The sequence below is a fragment of the Thunnus albacares genome, chromosome 18 (assembly GCF_914725855.1).
Source record: "Thunnus albacares chromosome 18, fThuAlb1.1, whole genome shotgun sequence".
NCBI classification, from domain to species: Eukaryota; Metazoa; Chordata; class Actinopteri; order Scombriformes; family Scombridae; genus Thunnus; species Thunnus albacares.
This window is the reverse complement of record NC_058123.1, coordinates 18073328-18094205: the sequence shown is the minus strand read 5'-3', so window position 1 is coordinate 18094205 and position 20878 is coordinate 18073328. Positions and strand designations below refer to the sequence as shown.

Below are 20878 nucleotides of genomic sequence, written 5' to 3'. Positions count from 1 at the left end.
CATCACCATGCTATTTATATAAAAATACTTATTTTATTTAAGGGTTTTGTTGATGTTGCTGTAACCGACTCCTACACAGGTCATCAAGACTTTGTCTCCACCTTTCCGTTTGTCTTCTAAAGGCTTCTGAACCTCAATCTTGAACATGATCTGGAAGAAATCTCTAATGTGTCTGAGGAACTCGATCCTACAGAGACAATGAGAGAAGAAAGTTAAGAGAAACAAGATTAAGTTTCAGTTAGTGCATTATTTCTTGCTATATATCCTGGTGTTACTCCTTTCAAGTCACAATAATTAAGGAGAGATGTAGCTGGACACAAAATATTCCAACTGTCAATAAACAATACACACTAGGAGTCCCAGAACACAGTGTCCTGGGTCTACTGCATGCTTCAAGTGACATCACTATAGGTCAAAGGTCATCAGTCCTATCTCTAATCTCTCAAGCACATTACGTTCTATTCTTTGTGCTTGGATGTCAAAAATGTGTAATGCAAACAATCTACAGAAACAAACAAAATATGTAGAAGTTTAACTTGAATTTCATAGGTTGACAGACAAAAATAAATACACACTGAGGTAAAACATGTCATTGGTCATCAACATTACCTGAGTAGGAGGAAGAGTGTATTGTGATGGCACTGCCAATCTTCAGTTATCATAGTACTGTACTTGAGAGGGACACAGCACCGGTACCATGATAACTGAAAATGGACAGTTCATAGTTCACTCCTCCTTTGTGATGACGACCATGTCTGAAGTCATCTTTTTCTCCTCTCTTTACCATTTTCTTATAGTTTGTTTGCAAGTAAAGAAACTATTAGAGAAGCATCACTTGAAGTGTAAATATCTACATTCATCACACATGAACTGACACTGGGCGTGTAAACGGCCATGTGAACACACAGCTGGCCGAGTCCCACGATAACGCATGTAAGCATTTTGAGTACAAAAAAAACAAAACAGATCCAGAGTTGACTGATTTAAACTAGGACTCATTATTTTCTGTCTGTTTTTAAACATTTCTTTTTAATTTTTTTTTATTGTAATACAGTGATTGTGCACAATCAGCAACTCATTTGCATTTTAACCCCATTTTCCTCTTTACTTTTTTCAACTAGAGCATTTTCTCAGCTGTGCTTAAGGTAAGAGCACCTTGTTTACTGTGAACTGCCGCAGTCAGCAGTCTCTTGATGCAAGAAACAACCTTTGGCTGTGTAGGGACACAAGTTTTAGGTGAAAATTTGTTTAATCTGATCTGCTCTTTTTAAACAATCCTGTTTTTTTTTGTGAAAATCAGTACCTGAACAATGAGGCTTATGTATAGTAAACGGACGACAGTTTGCCTCTGTTGTTTATTTGTCCAGCATCTGTGCCCTACAGTGGGATGAGAACTTTGGAATATTGTCCCTTGCCAAGAGGGGACTAGTGGAAGAATAACTAAACGTAAGGTCCAGTGCATTCTACGTTTGGAGAAACTGTATCTGTATATTAACTTATGACTAACTTATGAAGAGCCTGTTGTTAAGTTCAGTGGGGCAGGGAGCTCTATGTGAGTTTATTATTGAATGACAGTGACTTACGTGTATGGGGAGAGGGGTCCAAGTAAAACCTTTGACACGTCCTGTTGGCCAAGGGTCATCAAGAGCAGCGCCAGGCTCTGATTGGTTGAATCCACGAAGCCACCCTAAAACAGAGAAAGATGAGGGGCAATACGTTTCAGTAACAAAAACAACACAGAAATACGTCATGGAGGTGGAGATGTTTAAAAAGAACGCGGTCACCCCATGACCGGAGATTGTTTATCTCAACACTGATAGCACTGTGGTACAAATTATTACTTGTTTTTTTGTCCCTGGGTGTTATTTCCTAATTGCTTATACCTAAAAAGTACAGAAAATGACTATTATTCCCTTCAGACTTTGAATTGTGACCAGGACAGTGATATTTTGAAATTTACCTGTTTCCAATGGGAAAACAGACAAATTTGCACATTTTCATTCACATAATGTCAGAAAAAACAATGTATGAATCAGTGGATACAATGATGTGACACTGTATTTGGGGGCTGATTTGTAAAATTGATTTACAGTATAATCGTAAATCTTGAAAAACTACTCACTTCTAAATCTTTTGTGGTCACTTCTGTATGACTTTAGTATAAATAAGTTAAAGTTAATTTTGATTGATATGTTGTTTTTCTGACTTAATGTCAATGAAAATATGATTTTTTTTCCCCGTTTTCCTATTAGAAATTGGTAAATTTCAAAATATCATTGTCCTGGTCACAAAAGCAAAGCTTCAAGAGAAGTGGTTGTACAACAAAGCAACAAAACTAAAACCTAGAGCAAAGTATGTATTAATTATACATACATAGTGACCAAGTAGAGAGCCTTTGAAAAACATGATTCTGTTTTGGTCCTGACCCAAATTTTAGACTGACATATGCTCAAAGGACAAAAAAAAAAAAATACTGCCTCGCGGATGTATGCCACCACCAACCAGTCAAGTTGTAGTCAAGTAATATTTATAATGAAGTATTAAGTGTATTTTCCTTGTATGTGTTCACGTTTGGCCAGTAAAACTGATTCTGATAGAACACAAAGTTGTAGCCATGACAGGAGACAATGCTTCAGATATAGATGTTGCTGCAAAGAAGCTAAACGTAGATGCTTCACACACATCTTCAACCCAGCAGCACAGAAGATCTAAACAATCACCACAGTTTCAAGGTGGGCACCCATGATTAGTGTCACCACTTCAGTATCTGACCAAATGTGAAATATGGTCACAATCTTCCTTCTGCTTCTGAGTTTAAGTGTTGAATAACGGCCAGAAAAGTATTGGATATAAAATGTCATCACTTCACCATTTTATCCTATTAGACATTTGTGTTAAACTTTGTTATAATTAGCGTTTGAATTCTTGAGCCAAAAATATGTTTTGTGAGGTCACAGTGACCTTTGACCTTTGACCACCAAGTTCTAATCAGTTCATCCTTGAGTCCAAAGAAATTCCCTCAAGGCGTTCCTGAGATATCGCGTTCACGAGAATGGGACGGATGGTTGGATAACCTGAAAACATAATGCCTCCGGTCACAGCTGTAGCCAACGTGAAGGCATAAAGATTCAGACTGATCCAATAATAAAAGGAAATGCCGCCGATTTTACACATCAAAGTCTGTTTACAGGTCTTGGGCACTAATGCGTAAGTGAAAAAGAGTTGTATAAAGCCTTTTGTGGCTCCAGAGGAAGCTGCGCAAAATCTGATAAAGTGCCTCAAGGGATGTTATTTTTTTTTAACTGTCTACTGTGAATCCGACAATATTACAGGAGTGTAATGCTATAACGGTGAAGTAAAACTGGATCAGGCTGTTCAAGTCAACATACTTGAACAATTGACACGTTTTTGTGGTATCTTTTTGTTCGGTTGGCTTTTTCAAAATTCAGGTGGACGTTTGAATCTTAAGTATACTGTTAGTTTTTTATTTTACTTGTTCTACTGAATGACAGTGGACACAGCGGACATGTAGCTGCTTTGGCTACGTGTTCCAACTGTGGCACTTTGTCTTTTTTCATGTATACTGTCACTTGTTATAGCTCTACATGTTTCTCCATCTAAAGCTTAATTTTCAGGCTCTCCTGGCTCTTCAGACCTTCTAGCCCTCTACCTAATGGTCCCTTTCCCCCTACATATTACATATTTAGAGGACAGAGGATCCAGTCTGTGTATAAGTGATCACATGCCATCGTGATTACTTGACAACGGCTATGTGTTATTACCCAACCATGATGAAGAGGCACATGCAAGACTGGACACACCCCAGAGCATTTTATAAACTTTATATTTGCTGTCCACTCTGTTATTTGTCAATTTAATTTTTTATTCAGATGTTTAACCATTTGAAGACATTTACCGACCTGATGTCCAAATGTGACACGGCTTAACTGCAGCTACATGGGATCAGTTTCTTGTGCTGTGAATCCATTTTAATGCAGTATGCATGTGGCCCAGTCATGCAGTATTATGGCATCGTGACAGCTTGTCAGCAGGAATATGATTCAATTACATAATCATATCACTGAAACCATAGCCAAACTGTGGTGACATTGTTTTTATTGTTGATGAGGAGAGGATTTTGTTAACTGCATTCTTTCTATAAGAGGATGAGTTTTATCAAACTTGGTAAGCTATAAACTCACCAAATACTTCAAGACTATACAACCATATGGAGAAATACACAATCGCAACTTATTTCCACTATTTTAATACATTAACAAGCCTTGAGAGTAGACGTATGATGGATTTTCATTTCCTTAAGTTTTACCATATTATTCACAAAGAAAGTCCATCTTAATAGTTAATACATATTACAAATAAGTTGAACATGTATACTGTAAACTATTCATGTTTCTAACATTTAACTCCGTGACATTTGACTAAAGAAAACACTGAATTTGCCTCTGGTAAAAACTCAGTGTTCATTAAGAGCAAGAAACTTGAAATCTGCTACTAAAATACATTTTAAAGTCCAGTTTTATCAAACTTCTACAACTTTTCTCTGTCACTACCCACAACTTGAAAAGCATGAGGTTGACTATTAAAGTGTTAAAGTATCTTACCTTTTTCTGAAACTACTTCAATTTTTAAGAAACTTTTTATGCAATTTCCCTTTTTCTTTGGCATCTCTCTTCACAGCTTAATTTCAGGACCGAAAAAAAATTGTTAACGCCTCTTCTGACAGTTCATCTGAGGCCCTGTCTTTGAGAGAAAACTTAAGATAGTTAGGATTTCCCAAGAGGCCAGCAGCTACCAAGCAGCCACGAGGCCCTCTGGAAAAGTCCCTTGAATCCTTCGAGCGAATGGTAACCCCCTTTCACAAACAGTCCAATCCAAAAAAAAAGTTCAAGCAGGTGCGGACACAATTACATTACTATAACACGATTACAGACTGATATAATCCAATAAAATACAAAATCAAGGTGCACCTTCCTGCATTTACAGACTTGTTTGACCTTAAGTCATGAGTTTAAAATCCTTACAAATCTGAACCTTTAAAATTTACAACATGGAAAATTACGGAGAAATCCATGTTCTGAATTGGTTAGCTTTACAGTGAACAATGTGAGGGGTTAAAGCCAATGGCTCCTTTCCTGTGGCAGATTTTAACCTTATTTGAAGCTTTTCTTAGTAAAAATGAACAAACTGAGAAGTTGTGAATTTTATGAGAGCACTGATCAACAATACTTACATAAAAAAAAAAAAAAAAAATCATACCATGGTAGAGACTAATTTCTCAGAGTAACCTTTGCCTTAAATTCTGAATGTCGTCAATACTAGTCTATTTTTTTTTCTTTTTTTTTTTACATAACTCTGGAATAACAACTTTCTGCAGATGACTCTGAATCTCCACACAACATACACACAGCTAAGTTAGTGAATATATCTGAATTTCATAAAATCTAACATAATTTAAAGTGAAAAACTCAACAAAATTTGTTGAGTGCACCACTTACATCAGCTTCTGTCCATTGTTGATGTTGCTCCCAAAACAAAATGTCCATCGTGTGTATTTGGTTTACTACAAGAGCACTGTACTGATTAACCATAAAACAAACAGACGCGCACATACAAGGCGCCCATTTTTTTCCCCTTTTTTGGTTTTCAAAAATTAACTATTCCAGCAGGAGAGTCACACATCCACTTTACTCTTGTTATCCTTCCTCTTTTCCTTTTTCTCGTCTGCAGCAATCACTCTGTCCTCCTGGTTCAGTTACGTATTAAAATCAGCAGTTATTCAAATGCTGTTAAATTTCTGAACACAGTGGATCGACCTGCTCTACCAGCAGCTGTGCCTTTTCCTTTATAAAAAAAAAAAAAAAAAAAAAAAAACGTACAAAAATATTTTTAATCCACCATCCTCTGAGGCTGCTAAGCAGAAACATTATCTCCCCACTCTGTTGCTTGGAGTTAAGAGGATGCGTCCAACAATATTGCTCTTTCAGAGTTAATGAGCACTACCCTGACCAGCTAACTGGACTCACATGGGTCCTATGAGAGAGGGCTGAGGGGCAGAGCCTCACAATCACTGGATCTAATTGTACATATTCTGATAAAATGCACTCTTTTTCCCTGTGTGACTGTGAGTCTATCTGAGATGATTTGTTACTATATACAGTACCAGTCAAAAGTTCGTCCGGTGTGTCTAAACTTTTGACTGGTACGGTATGTTTAAGGAACAGCTGAGTTGGTTTGTCTTACAGCTACTACTGTAAGTCACAGTTGAGGACACGGGTTGAGAAATGACGACATAAAATGTGACCCAGTTGTTTTTTTTTTTTTCCTGTGGGCTCAAACATAACTGTGAATCTGCCCTCGAGAATTCACGATTTATCGAGCATGTTTGAACAAACAACACTCAGCTGACACATCACCTCATAAACTGAAACACTGGGAAGTTGCTGACATTTGACCTCTGCAAAGCCCTAAAGTATCTGGGACTTGAAAGTAGATTCCTAGGGCGCCTTACAGTGTTCCGTAACAAATAAATACAATGTGATGAAATATTTGAATCAACTGTGTAAAATTTATTAATGTACCAAAAAAAATTGTGAAATAATTTAAAGTTACTAAAACTCAACGTGAAATGTTCATGTTCGATTTTAATGATAAGAGTTTTATTGGAGTTTGTTTTTAATCACATAATCTTTTCATAATAATGGAGATGTAGCCAATTGCCAAAATGTTGCCCAGGTAACTCTGAAGTAACCGGTTAAGGCTGCTGCCGTTAACACTGGTTCTTCAGTTTGATGCTCAGTAGGTCGGTGTTGTGTTATTTCCTCTTAAAGTAGTTTGTACTTTGTTCTTTCAGACATATTTTCAGAGAGATATCTATATCTAAAGATCAATACAGTATACAGCACCTATTACCGAAAAGGCTTTAAAATAATACTTTTATTTACTCATATCACCCAGGTCCTGACCTAACTAGCAGGACAAGAAACTTCTTACAAGTCCAGACTTGTGCAACAGACATTCTTACATGCTTCATTAGCAGCCCGCAGCATCCATGTTAACAGAGCTGAGAATGTGTCTGACTGAAATGCCTGGATGGAAATGCCCTTTATTTGCTCTCTACATTATGGTTCTGCCCACAATCAGTTTCTCAGTTGAATTCCAGACTGAGGTTGATGGTCATTACCAGGGAATGTGGGTAAACAAGGACAGCGAATGTCATTGTTTCATGCTGGGATGCTAATGTGTCCTGACTATGTATGTCAGGTATTCCCCAACGATTTTCAATTACCCGGGGACAAACTGAAAACCTTTACTCAAGCTGCTGCAGGGAAATGAAGTACTGGTATCAACTTCTAAGACTTTCCAGCACAGCAACCAACCAACAAAAAGTAGATTTTTGATTAAGTTAAGTTACTGCAAGTTACTACCCAGCACAGATGCTTGCTAAAAATATATTCTAACAAAAAAATTCAATAGTAAAATAGTGTTGGCTGTACTCCGTAAACCGTTATCAGGCTTGTTGGAGAGCAGTATGGACAGGTAACTAATATGGCTCATTTAATTATGCAAATAAAAAAACAGGACAGGCTTGGTATTTTGAATGGCAGTTGCTCAGTAGATCAGTTCAGGATGAAAGCCTTCAGTTGCAGTATTTCAATGACTGAAACACAGACGCACACTATGCACAATCATTTCTTGCGGCCTTTTGTTTGCAAATCCACACTGGTCTGATTTCATCGCTTCTCTAAACCCCCAAACAAAAAAAAAGAACATTTTTCGCAGTTGGCTTTAAAACAAAAAAACGCACCCTTCATGTTGTAAATCAATAGCAAGCCTTTCCTTGTTCTGTTAAAACAGCCAATTTTGATGTTTATGGGCAGAGGATTTGTTTGTGAAAAATCTGAAAACCTTGGCCAGATTCCTGAGTGTGACTTAGTGTCTGTGCAACAGCAAAGAAAACACTCTTCTTCACAGCAGCCAAGCTGAACCCGTAGAATCACTGTTTATTCTGTATTTCCCAATGGTTAATGACGATAAATGCAGTGAAGTGCTTAAATTTTACAATAAAACATGTATGTCAAAGACCAAATTAAATCTGATCTGAGGCTAAGACAACTGGGATCATGGATCATTTCTTAGAAGAGCACAAAAACCACATATGTGGAGTACATGTGAGGGTTTTTGCAGCACTTACCCGATGCACCTCCTCCAAAAGCAGCTTGGCACAGTTCTTGCCGAGGTCTTCTGGCAAAATAGGGTCTCCCTGCCCCTGCGGCGTCGATGACATCTCAGCACTGAGGAAGCAGCCATTCAGCGTCTCTGCCACCAGTGTAAGACCAAAACCCGGAGACCTGCAGCAAACCAACATGAATTATTTAGCGTCTTTCTCTGAGTAAGGGTTGAGAAACAGACAGAAACACACGCAAAGTAACTGAGATAACTGGAACTGGTAAGAAGCATTTTTACATTTAAACTGTAGTGAAGATCAACAAGAATAAGAGTAATAAATACTGTTCAATGCTCCTCCCAAAAGGAGGCAGTAACAGAGCTGGAAAAAGACCAACAAGTGATGACACTGCAATTACATGAATGTTAAGATACTCACTTGCCAGAGTTGGCTCCTTTCATGTGGTCGGTGTAGATGTAGATGTCTGGAATGAACTGGTTGAGGATGCTCCTGGCTGACTCCACGATCCTGTTGGCCATCTGTGGGGAAACTCGCACTGAATATCTGGGTTTAGACCGTCAAGGACCTTTCATACAACAGCGTGAGGTCGCGGGAATAAAACAACTTGTGGTCTGACTGTGTGGTTGCAAGCACACACACACCACCGATATTCATCCATGACAAAAATTAGTTCAACTTCAGCTGAAAGGAGCAAAACCTTGAGAAACAAGTCGCTGGCATGTAATAAAAACATGTTGAAAACCGAGACAGCCCTCTGTGCTTGATGAGTAACTGTATCAACATATTGACAACATTATGTGCTACCAAGTTCAGGCAGACAATAGACAAGTTTAGTTTTACAGTTCTGGCATTCATGAGGAAATAGATACCGAAGGTGAAATGATTATACACATACTTGATTTGGCAATCAACAGGAACTATTTTGATAATTGATCAGTTTTTCGTGCAAAAATGCTCTAAATTCTCTCATTCAAACTTTTCCAATGTGAGGATTTGCTTCTGCTTATATCATTGCAAAATTTATTATCCTAAGCTTTTGGACTGTTGGTCAAATAAAACAAGACATTTGAAGCAGTCACATTGGACTTTAGGAGATTACCATTGACAATAATTGTGATGTTTCACTATTTTCTCACATTTTATAATAAAAATGATTAAATAATAAGCAGATGAATTGATAATGAAAATAATTGTCAGTTGCAGCCCTTTTAGATAAAATAGAAAACAACAGGACTGAATTGTAAGACGGCTTTCAAATAACTGTTTGTATCACTTTAATTTTTTTTACAGGTGAAAATAAGACCATGTGAGCTTGAGAAGGATACGCCATTCCTCTGATCCTCTTAATCTTTCCCGGGTCAGTCAGCTGCACTGGCCTGATGGTCCTGCAGACGGGACATGTGAAAACTACCTCCCCTCCCCCACCGGGCGCCATTCCTCTCTTCACCACCTGAGGGAGCAGCGGCAGGGAGAGAATGAGACGGAGAAAAGAGAGGGTGACTCGGTTGTAAGTTGTGTGTAGCAGCCCTATATTTGACTGGATCACATTATACCGTGCTCGTCAACAGACGACCACGGTGCCCTCACCTTGACTTCAAAGCTCGCTCCATCGATGCCGAACTTCTTCATCAGAGGGAGCGCTGTGGACTTCAGCAGGTCGACCTGCGGCAGGCGGATAAGTTTAAATACTCAAACATGCTTCTGCAAAGTGTTGAAAATGGTGACTACCTTGCAAAAAAAACACCATAACAACACTGCACAATGGACTCCTAACAAATAGTTCCTATCACAGCTAGAAGCAGAGACGCTCTTCACTGTTTCCATGACAACATCTCTCTCCAGTGTCTTCAGGTCATACTTCTTACTTGCTTCCTCGTCTGTGGTTTGCTGACATTACACACTTTGGAACAATGCAGCTCACAGCAAAATAAAAAAAGAAAAAAAAAAGAAAAAGAGGATGCAGCAGCTGAGACTGTCTTACTGGCAATTTTAATGCTGTAACAACACGTTAAAAATGCAGAAGCAAAGGATCTGGAGACAAAAATGGAGTCACAACAAGGAAAAGAGACTGCATTTACAAATTTAAAATGTGGACCAGAACACTCAAGTCAATATATGAACCTGATTATGACCCTGATCTATTATGTTTTGGTCTAAAATTGACTGCCTTGTACTTCAAATGTACAGTTTATACTAACACCATGTTTCTCCTGCAACACTGAGCTAACATGCACTTGACAACACAAAGAAATCTCTTTATATCCACACAGTCAGATAGATGAGTCAAAACTAATTCAGAAGTACAAACATATAAAAACATCAAGTAGCAAAATAGAAGACGATCAGATCAGATCACGTCCTCACCGTCGGGTCATTGGGGTCGTTGGTGACTCCCCTCAGAGTGGCCTTCAGAGTGGTCTTCATGAACGGAGCCAGCATGAGCAGGGCCTCCAGATAGTATCCAACCGAGCGCTGCAGGTTACAGTCATGCTCTACAGAGCCGCCATACAACAAGCCAGGCTGGTAAAACAACACCGTGCCTTGCAAGGACAGAAACATAAAGACAGTGAGAGAGTCTGTAACATAGATGATGGTACTATTAGCAACAGTCTCTACACAATCCTGATGTTTACGGTCTTTTAGAAGCAGAACCGCTATATAAAAATGGAAAAAGGGTATCTACAAGGAAGCCATTAGAATTTGGCAAAATAGTCAAGACAGAAAAATAATGTTTTCTTCTAGTTAATGCAGTGAACTGAAGTTTCTCTCTGTATAATCAGAAGGTTATTATTATATTATGACATCACCACAGTTCAACTAAACGCCACACAGGCAAAACTGACAAATTCTGCGGATAACCTAAAATAAATCCCATCTTTCATATTCAAGGTGTTGAGCAATGCTGAAATGTCAACTCTTTGGCACCCTCTGGCAGTAAACAGTAGTTAGATAAACCACACAGTCTGTGACAAAGCCAACAGTCATATATCCTAATTTTAATACTCACCTGTTTGGTTTATCTCTATTCTGGAGCCATTTGTCACTTTATCGAGCAGTCTGATGAAACTGGCTTCAAAATCTGGAAAAAAACAAGACAAAAATTCAGTTAAACCCGCCACATTAATTTATGGATGAAAGTCATGTTGTCTTAAAGGAGAAGAAAAATGAAAAAAAAAACTTTTTTATGCTAACAAGTAGGTTAGAACAAACTAGAGCCTTCTTTATATAATTTACACACAGTATTAAAACATCTGGAATCCAATACATGGTCATAAGTATCAAATAAGAAACTCAACTAATATAAGGTTGTCACTGGTTGAATACTTGCCACAAACGAATAAAAACGACGCAACTTTTGCAGTGTTAGGTAAGATTAAATTTATCTACCACTTACACTACTGTCTCATCATTTCTCCACCTCTGGCGCCCAGTGATTAAACACACTCCCAACTGCGTAACAGCTAGCTCCCGTTAGCTTCCGAGCTAACTGCGACGCCACATGAAGAAGAGTGAAGAAGCAAAAACTCACCGCGGAGCCCCGGGTTGTCGTCTTTGGACCTGATGTTTGTAATTTTCACACGCTTCCCGCTGAGTGTGGATAAAACCAGCCGCTGTCGGAAGAAATTGCAGCCTTCATAGGTGAGCCCCTGACTTGCCATGTTATTGTTGTTTCTGCCTGGCTGGCGTCAGTGGAAATCCACGTGTGTTTGTCCAGGAACACGTTGGTGGGAGGCGAGGTTACGGCACGACAGGAGGGTCAAAAATGCGTTTTTTTAACAGGAGGCATTGCCGCAGTTTGCCACTAGATGGCGCCAGATCATCATTGATTAAAACAATATAGGAGTGGTCTCATAATATCATTGCGTCTTAAAGGCACAAGATGTAAACAAACGGATAATACCAACATTTCTCTTTTATCTATCTTTAATATGGACTCTAGATAAATTAAATTGAAGTTAATTGGAACTCATTGTCGCTCTCAAAAGGACTGACATGTCTTTTAATAGGCTGTTAAAAAAAAATAAAAAAAATCTATACCAAAAGTTATTGATGTTCCCTGAACTATTATGGTTTTATTTGGATCAAAATGTCTGAAAACGTTATTCAACTCATTTAAAACTGTCCAAAATGTTTCAGAAGCTGAGTATGAGAGAGCAGATTGGTTGCTCATCCCAGCCTTCCTGCCAATCTGCAGGTCTGTCCGCTGAAGGGATCGAGGCTCGGAAGGGATTAATCACTGCAACCTTGCCGACAAGCTTTTTCCGCCCGTAGACCAATTACATAACGGCATTATACAATAAACACATCTCCAGTAAACCGTAAACAGTGACATGAGCGACTAAGTTCCACAACAAGCTGGAGAAAGGGGCTCATTTCGCTCGTCGTGCGTCGTCGAGGGAGAGCATCCTTATCTGCCCCCACTGACGCTGCACTGGGGACTGCACAGTTCTCGCTTTCTTCCTCCTCCTCCTCCTCCTCCTCCTCATCCTTCTGTTGGGCTGAGGGGAAATAAAAGTCAACGTCCAGTGGGAGACCAGACTGTCTGCAAAAGACGCGCCCACTCTTGGTTACGTTGCGCACTTTCTCGGGAAAGTGCTGTGATCCACGCTTGACTGAGCATCCAGGAGGGGGGTGGTTTACATGGGAAGGATACGACTGTTCTGATCCTAAAAACTCAAATTGAACCCACATTCCTGTAGAGATGGTTCTGCAAAAGATTTTCCGTGCTGTCATCATGGGACCTCCCGGGTCGGGGAAGGGGACGGTGTCTGCGCGCATAACCAAAAGTTTTGGGCTGAATCACCTCTCCAGTGGGGATATTTTGAGAGCCAACATCAACGCTAAAACTGGTAAGAATGCGGTGCTCTATCTCACACAGAAACTTAGGAAATATAAGATCTACTTCAATACAAATCTTTGTCAGCAATCTCAGCGTGTTTAGAAGTCAGGAGGCTGCAACACAGGATTATTTCAGGTGTGTGTTACCTGTTAAACAAATAGAAAGGAATACTCTACAGATTGTTATCTGGAGGAGATTCACTGTTAAAAACAGTCAACAAATCATGATTATGCTAAAAATATAAGCAGATTATTACACATAAAAGAGACAACTGTAGAGAGTTAATGGTTGGAAAAATAAAAAAAACACTTTCTGCACTACCATGATAAGACCACCACTCCTCTAACAGTTTGATTTCTCATCTTGCTGTGAAGAAGAAGAGGTTGAACTGGGATTGAATAGAAAATAACATGTGCTCTCTTTTAGCCAAGGCCAAACTGGTTTTCAGGGTTATGTAGGCAGTTGCTTTATGTTTATACTGTAAATACTTGACCCAACACTGTCTGGACTTTGGAAGGAGGCCTACTGCTCCTCAATATCACCTTGGAGGAAGATAAAGAGAGGTGTAAAGATAATAGATTGAAGGTTATGCACGTTTGTTCTTTGAGAGGAGGGACTACAGGAACTTTGAGGTCACAGCAGTAATGTGTGGTTGAAAGAGGATCTGGAGTCTTTTGCAACGACTGCTTCTGCACAGTCCATCTTGAACTTTTACACAAGCACACATGCATGTGATGTTATACTTCCATATTATATGTGTGCGGCCGTTCTCCAGTTCCTCAGTTTAACTAATTCATTGCTTTGTTGGCTTCACGTGAGCAGCTGGCAGTCAAAACAGTTCTACTGCTGCCTTTTTTGGTGTGTGCATTGCATATAAACTCTATTACAATGTTTTAAATGGACTAATGCACTTATCAGCAGTAAAATCCTCCTTATTTGTCTCTTTGCCAATCCTTGCCTTGCTGAACTGGTAGTGTCTTAGCTCACTGCTGGGCAATTTGTATATTTATCACATTTTCAAAACTTAAGGAAAACAGCAGCCCATCCTGCAGTTTGTGTATGTTAGCAACACAGAATAAGTTATACATAGTTTATTTCCTGGTAAAACTGTAGTTATATCCTGTGTGTGGTCACTCAGTTGGTTGTATCCTTTGCTCTGCTTCATGATGACATCAGAGCGCAGTCAGGTCATTTTTGCAGAGCTTGTCAGGAAATTCCTTTCTTTCGCTGGACCCCGACCAATTAAAGTGGAAGCAATAGGAAAAAGAAACTCTCGTGCCTTAACCTCCCTAAACCTGGATACTCCTGTTAAATGTTTCATGCAGTAGCTTTCCAGCTGAAAAATGTTCCACACTGTTTCACAGTATAACGTAGTTCTGTGTTTGCTTGTGCAGCTTGATTGTAGCTACAGTTTAAGATGATTATACTGAGTTAAGTATTCAAAACCAACATACCAAAAACTGCTCTTATGCATCTAATGGAGATGTAGATGTTCTGTGCATCATTTTTAAACACATTTCTGTATCTTTTTACACATTTAAAGTACAGTTCTGTGGTGTTTAAACAATGCTGGGCTGCACAGTGTATCTATAATGATGACCCATTAACAAAAACATGAAAAAGTTAACATTTTTCTTGAGAAAATATATGTCATTAGATACTATTGGCAAGTAGGTGCAGCTAATCTTTCATATTATGATTAAAGTAACCTGCCAGGAAAAAGAAGACTCAATTTTGTAATGAGTATGAACAGCATCCTTTCTCTCTGTCTCTGTTTTTCTGTGTGTGCTTTAGAGCTCGGTCTATTGATGAAGTCCTGTATTGATCAGGGTCAGTTGGTACCCGATGACGTCATGTCTCGTCTCATCCTGAGTGACCTGAGAGCGCTGAAGCAGAGCAGCTGGCTGCTCGATGGTAAGAAATGATTTCTAGTAAAAGCCTACTAATCAGTATTGTTTGTTAGAGGTCTCACAACACTTGTGAGGTCATTCATTGATCTTTTGAGTGTATCCACAGTTTGAGAATAATGACTCATATTTACCTGGGTAAATCACATGATAGTTTGGAACATACACACCCCTCTCATCTCTTATCTTCATATAAACTTAAGACGATAGAAACTCCTTTAAGTTTAGATTTAAGGAGCTCACAGGAACTGCTCGATCAGTAGTAGATATTCATCTCTAGTTGCCTCCCTCCTTCTAGAGAGCGGGTGCTTGGCTCTTTGTAGGGCTGTTTTCTCATGGGAGGTAATGAATCTCAGGTTTTATTAGACCCCATCTGATTCAAAACCTGGTATAGTTATTTATCACATCTTTCTTTGTCCCCTATCCCATTTGTCTCACTTTCCTCTGTCTGTCTGTCTCTCTACCAGGTTTCCCTCGCACAGTATCCCAGGCAGAGGCTCTGGACGATGCCTACACTGTGGATTCAGTCATCAATCTCAATGTACCTTTCCAGACCATTAAACAGAGACTCACCTCTCGCTGGACTCACCTGCCCAGCGGCAGAGTCTACAACATAGATTTCAACCCACCAAAAGTCCCTGTAAATACATCTTCTCTTACCTATTACTCCTTCTTTGTTTCAGTTTCTGACAACCAATGTCTTTACAAATATAAATGTCCATGAGCTTTAAATTGGGTTAATACATTCCTCTGGACCTGAGGGAAGGAAAAGCACAGGTGTAAATAATAAAGTTAACAATGGCTGAATCTCATTTAGCTGCTTCAGTTTCAGGGTCCTGGTATTGTGCATGCTGGCTCGCTGTCACGCACAGCCATGGCTCACTGGGACACTTGAACAAAGAGTAGAACAAATCATTTATGTGATTAGTAACACCTGTGTTTCACAACATGTCAAAATGTCTGCTGTGAAAAAGTCCCATTGGCTTTGCTCCTAAGAAGTAAATCCTACTGTTATCTTTATTACTGTATTGTCTTTGCTTCTCCTGCACCTCTTAGAAGAACCAACCAAACAGAGATAAACAGAAATATATTGACCTAACAACAGATTAAGGGACATAAAACTGAGAAAAAGAGGCCACAAGTGACACAAAACAAACATTATGCTAATGAAAAAAACCCCAGAAAACTGAGGAGAGAGTGAACAAAAATTAGCTGCAAGCAATGACAGAGTAAGAAAACGGGAAAGACGGGAAGATAAAACAATAGATCACTTGTTTGCTGTGCAAATCCAAGTGGAGACCTTTGCCCTCATCTGGCGCAATTAGCACTGGATGAGAGCAAAGGTGCCTAACTGATGGCAGACTGACAGTTTTAGCAAAGACTGACAGTTTGAGTTTTGCGTTAACAATAGTGGACTCACACTTCTTTTGGTTTTTTTTTTGAAGGGACATGGGAAGACTGGGAGATATGGGAGACAGAGGAAGGCAGGGATGGATTGAAATTTCCACAATTATTGACATTATAGTTAAAATATGCATTTGGAAGGTTTGTTCAACATCTTAAAACTGTTGGTGTTGTCAAGATGTGTGTCATGCAAATCATTTCTTTGAAGCATTGTGTCTTCTTGCATGTTGCCTCTGTTTCCATGACTACATGCAGAGCTCTCTGGTCATTTAAGGATAAGATTTGTAGAAAACAGAATCTAACATTGACCAGGTTATTCCTTAGAGAGATCAACAATATTTTTTTCTTATGTGATTTTCGACAATAGCAAATTTAGAGACTAATCTAATTTCCTGCCATCTCTAATTAGTAAGTTATTAGCAAATAAACTAAGTTATAAATTATATGTTGTATAATATATCGGAATGAATAGTCATTGAAATTATTTTTATCGGAAATCATGATATTGTAGTGATTATTTTGGTTCTGTTGTGCACAGTTAAATTGACGAACTTGACAAAGAACGGCCATCTAACGGCTTTGAACGCCTGTTTCTGTTTAACTGATGGATGAAACACAGCTAACTTACTTGTGGTCTTGTGGTCACATGTGCGTGTTCTCTCTGTGGCAGTGATTTTCTGCACGTTCCTGCTACACCTCCTGCACAGTCTGGAGGAGTAACACGTTTATAGTTAATCATTGGCTTCAGTCTATCCATCACAGTCCTCTTTGAACAAGGACAGTGTGATAGAAACTGTAAAAACTGGAAAAAACTGGAACAAAATCAGTTATGTCAAGGCTTTAAAACTTGTGGGTGTATATGTGCGTATCAGTGAATACTAATATTTCTTCACGGCTTTAAGCAGCTGTCACCCGCCCTCTAAAGATAAATATTGAACAGACTTAGTGGTTGTTTCATCAGGGTTCATCTACCTTCTACTTGCTCTCAGAATAACTTGATTTGTTTAAGGCATGAATTCATCAAGGTGTTGCAATCATTCCACAGAAATCTCTTTAGAGTGAATCATTCATTTCATGCAGATCAGCACATTCATCCTGCATATATCATGTTTCCCCTCAATCCACAAGTGCTCTGTAGGGACGGAGTATGCTCTCTGAGTAAACTCAAGGTGCTGTCATATTCCTGGAACTGTCTATGCATGTTTCATAACAACATCTCTTGCTAAATTTGCACAAAAGGTAGACTGACACTGTGAAGGGAAGCGACGATAATGATTAGATATTCTGTTGTGCTCAAATGATGCTGTGTTTTACACAGATGTTTTTTTTTTACTGTGGTCACTGTCCTTTTTCACTGCAGACATTTTAACATGCCATACCAGGAAAAGCACAGGTGTATTTAATAACATGACATTATGTGTACAGGTTTCAGCACCTTTGTATTTTGCATGCTAGCTCAGTGGCTTTTCTCAGTGGGACACCTAAATGAAACACAGCCACCGTTAATGTTATTAGTAACACCCGTGCCTGTGCTGCTATGACAAGTCAGAACGTGTGCTGTGAAACAGGTCTATAACATCCTCAGAGCTGGAGACTACAGGTCACCGTAAGGGCCAATCACATGTCTTTATTTCCACCCCTCACCCTTTGGAACAGAGTTACAAGTGGTAGTGGTTGAAATATTCCCCTGTGAAGTGAGACAACCCTTCAGTCATTAGACTGACTGCTCTACTGGCTTATGTTAAGATCCTATATGTATACGACACAGAGATGACGTCTAACACAGGGTGAAAAATGAAAGAAAATCTGTTGAATAGTCAACCCACCGGCTTTACCATTGTCAGCCTTTTCTCTCTTCTTGGTTAACTGATTTGAAAGCAAAGGCACCACTTTGTGTTTCTTGAGCGGTGTTTACATTCCAGTCTCTGTGCTGTGTCTGCGGTCTAGTACAATGATAGGGAATTACATGAAGTTTGAAGCATGTATTAAGCAACTCTGTCTCAGCAGGCTAACCTTAACCCTCACATTTTTCTGCTGACCATTTATTATATGATATTTCTGCGCATTATTCAGCAGAAAACTGAACAAAATCATTCAGTTGCGATTTGCAGTGAACATACTTCATGTCAGAAAGTACTATTACAGCATGTCAAGTGGGTGTTTTTAAGTAGGCAATGTCTTAAACATTTGATTGTTTTCTTCAGGGTTTCGATGATGTGACAGGGGAGCCTCTGGTCCAGCGGGATGATGACACACCAGAGACAGTCACAAGGAGACTGAAGGCCTATGAAAATCAGACAGAGCCTGTCTTAGAGTACTACAGGTAGAATAGCACAGATAAATAACACTATACACCTCACTTACTTACATATCTGTCCAAGTATTACATCACAGGGACTCAGCTCATTACAATAACTTATTGTGCATCCAAGCACAGAGAAATCAAAGAGGCAAAATGGGCAGATGTTTGACTGCATTACTGAGTAATATGTACTAGTATATTTCGCATAAATGCCACAATATAGGTAAAAGGTTACAAATGCTTCTGAACCTTGACCCCAGGCCTGCACATTCCCCACAGTGGCTTTAATGACTGAAAAATGTCTTAAGAACCACATTCCAAGAGGATAAGCTGTGCAGACAGCAGTTTTCTCTGTGAATACACAGATACTTAAAAAATGTTATCCATGTTTACCAGAATCAATAAAACTAAGGCAAAAAAACAACAACACACAAAAAAACCACAAGTACAAATACTATCCTTGTGGGGCTGTGGACCCAGTTTGAAAATAACATGCATCATTACTTCTATTTTGGGACTAATTAGGTAGGAAAACATTACTGTTTTCCCTTAAAGCACAGGGATGTGCTTAGCTAGTGTCCCACTTATTTTTACCACAATGTTTAAGAGGTTGTTTATCATTTCAAGGAAGAACTGTAGAAAATTAGACTGAGGATAGAAGGTGTTCACTTTGAATAATAAAAACAGTAGATTATATGTGTATTAACCAACAAATTGTTGTGTTGCAATATTCAAATAACAGTTCCAGTAATGACTGTAGAAAATGACGTCTGTGTGTCTTTGCTCTTTCAGGAGTAAAGGTGTGCTAGAGACCTTCTCCGGGACTGAAACCAACAAGATCTGGCCGCACGTTGAGGCTTTCCTCCACAAAAAACTCCCCTCAGTCAATCAGAGAGTTGCGTAGAAAGTCTGAACAGAAAGACACAAGAAGATCACCAGGAGAAACCACTCTAGTTCACTTCTGTGAAACAAGAGGAGAGCCATCAGTGCATTAATATATTCTGAATGTTCAAAAATGAGCAGGAAGCACATACAGTTCATATCAGGAAGAAATAGTACATTAAGATGTTGTTGGGAAAACTCTACTTTTGAAGTGCTTGTTGCACTTCTGTCACTGAAATTAGTTCCTGAAACTTTCAGGACCTGAACATGAAATCTTTCAAATATTAATTCATTCAATGACGTGCCTTTAGAAAGCCAGGAGACTTCACTGAATCAAACATCAAGATGTTTAACAGTAGAATATTAAGGTCTCTATCATGAGAGATGTTGAAATACACAGATAGGCACGGTTGTCATCTCTGGTGAACACAGCCAGTTGAGTATCAATTTTTACAGTTTTCCAATTACAGTAATGGGTTTGTTTGATGGTAATGACACTCCTAAATAAGCACTCATGAAGGTTTTCGAAACTAAATAACATACTTTCCAGCAAAAGTGTGCATACTGGAACTGCCTCATTGGGGCTACTTTTTATGCAGTGGGTATTTGCCCCTAAAGGGAAACGTGCCATGTTCTACAAATGACTGTAAATTCACTTTTTGCACTCAAGTGCCTTTACTGTTTTTACAAATGTAATGTGTAGCTCAGTGAATGTAGTTTGTAAATACTTTTTATGAATATGGACCAGAGAATCATGTAGAAAATGACCACACTTATATTTAATATTTTAACGTTTAATTATCACAAGAAATCATTATTATATGTAACAGCTCAGTGTAACCACCTCAAGTCTTAATAGTGTTGCCTCCAAATGAACCAGGTGTTCCTTGTTGTGACCAAGTCTGTTAATGTATACTGATATTTGCCATTTTAATGTGACTTGACAACTTTAATTGAAAAATATATATTAATTTAAAACATTTAAAGCACAGTATATACAGGGCTTTCATCTCGTTAAAACATATCAGAGCATATCAGTTCTGTGTTTTTGCACTTTGGTCTTAAGGATGTTTCACCACGTTAAAGCCACAGAAATGCTAACCTGTATCTTGATGAAGGTTTCTGCAATGTGTGTATTTCTAAACACATGAATACAATGTTTAAAAGCACATGTCCTCTTCGTAGAGTGTTTATTACGTTTCAAAAGACACTTCTGATACTAGCAACTGTATTTAGTATATTATTGTACACCGGAATTACACATCTCGTCATTTGTTTTAATGTGTCTGATTTCAATTAACAGTTAAGGAAAAAGCTATTTCTTGGCCTATAGTTGT

General features: G+C 38.8%; 2 protein-coding genes across 2 annotated transcripts; one reads left to right on the top strand and one right to left on the bottom strand.

The window, feature by feature from the left end:
• Nucleotides 1–13: 13 nt before the first annotated feature.
• Nucleotides 14–11957, bottom strand: rcl1 (RNA terminal phosphate cyclase-like 1). Its single transcript, XM_044333635.1, has 9 exons — nt 11736–11957; nt 11214–11285; nt 10571–10746; nt 9794–9868; nt 9532–9656; nt 8624–8749; nt 8213–8369; nt 1584–1687; nt 14–187 (listed from the first exon to the last, which is right to left on the bottom strand). The coding sequence occupies exons 1-9, from the start codon at nt 11863–11865 to the stop codon at nt 34–36; spliced, it is 1119 nt and encodes a 372-aa protein (XP_044189570.1). The 5' UTR covers nt 11866–11957; the 3' UTR covers nt 14–33.
• Nucleotides 11958–12060: 103 nt separating this feature from the next.
• On the top strand, nt 12061–20710 carry ak3 (adenylate kinase 3). Its single transcript, XM_044333640.1, has 5 exons — nt 12061–13056; nt 14841–14960; nt 15421–15593; nt 18562–18680; nt 19452–20710. Exons 1-5 carry the CDS (start codon nt 12909–12911, stop codon nt 19561–19563), a joined length of 672 nt encoding a protein of 223 aa, XP_044189575.1. The 5' UTR covers nt 12061–12908; the 3' UTR covers nt 19564–20710.
• The last annotated feature ends 168 nt before the right edge of the window (nt 20711–20878 follow it).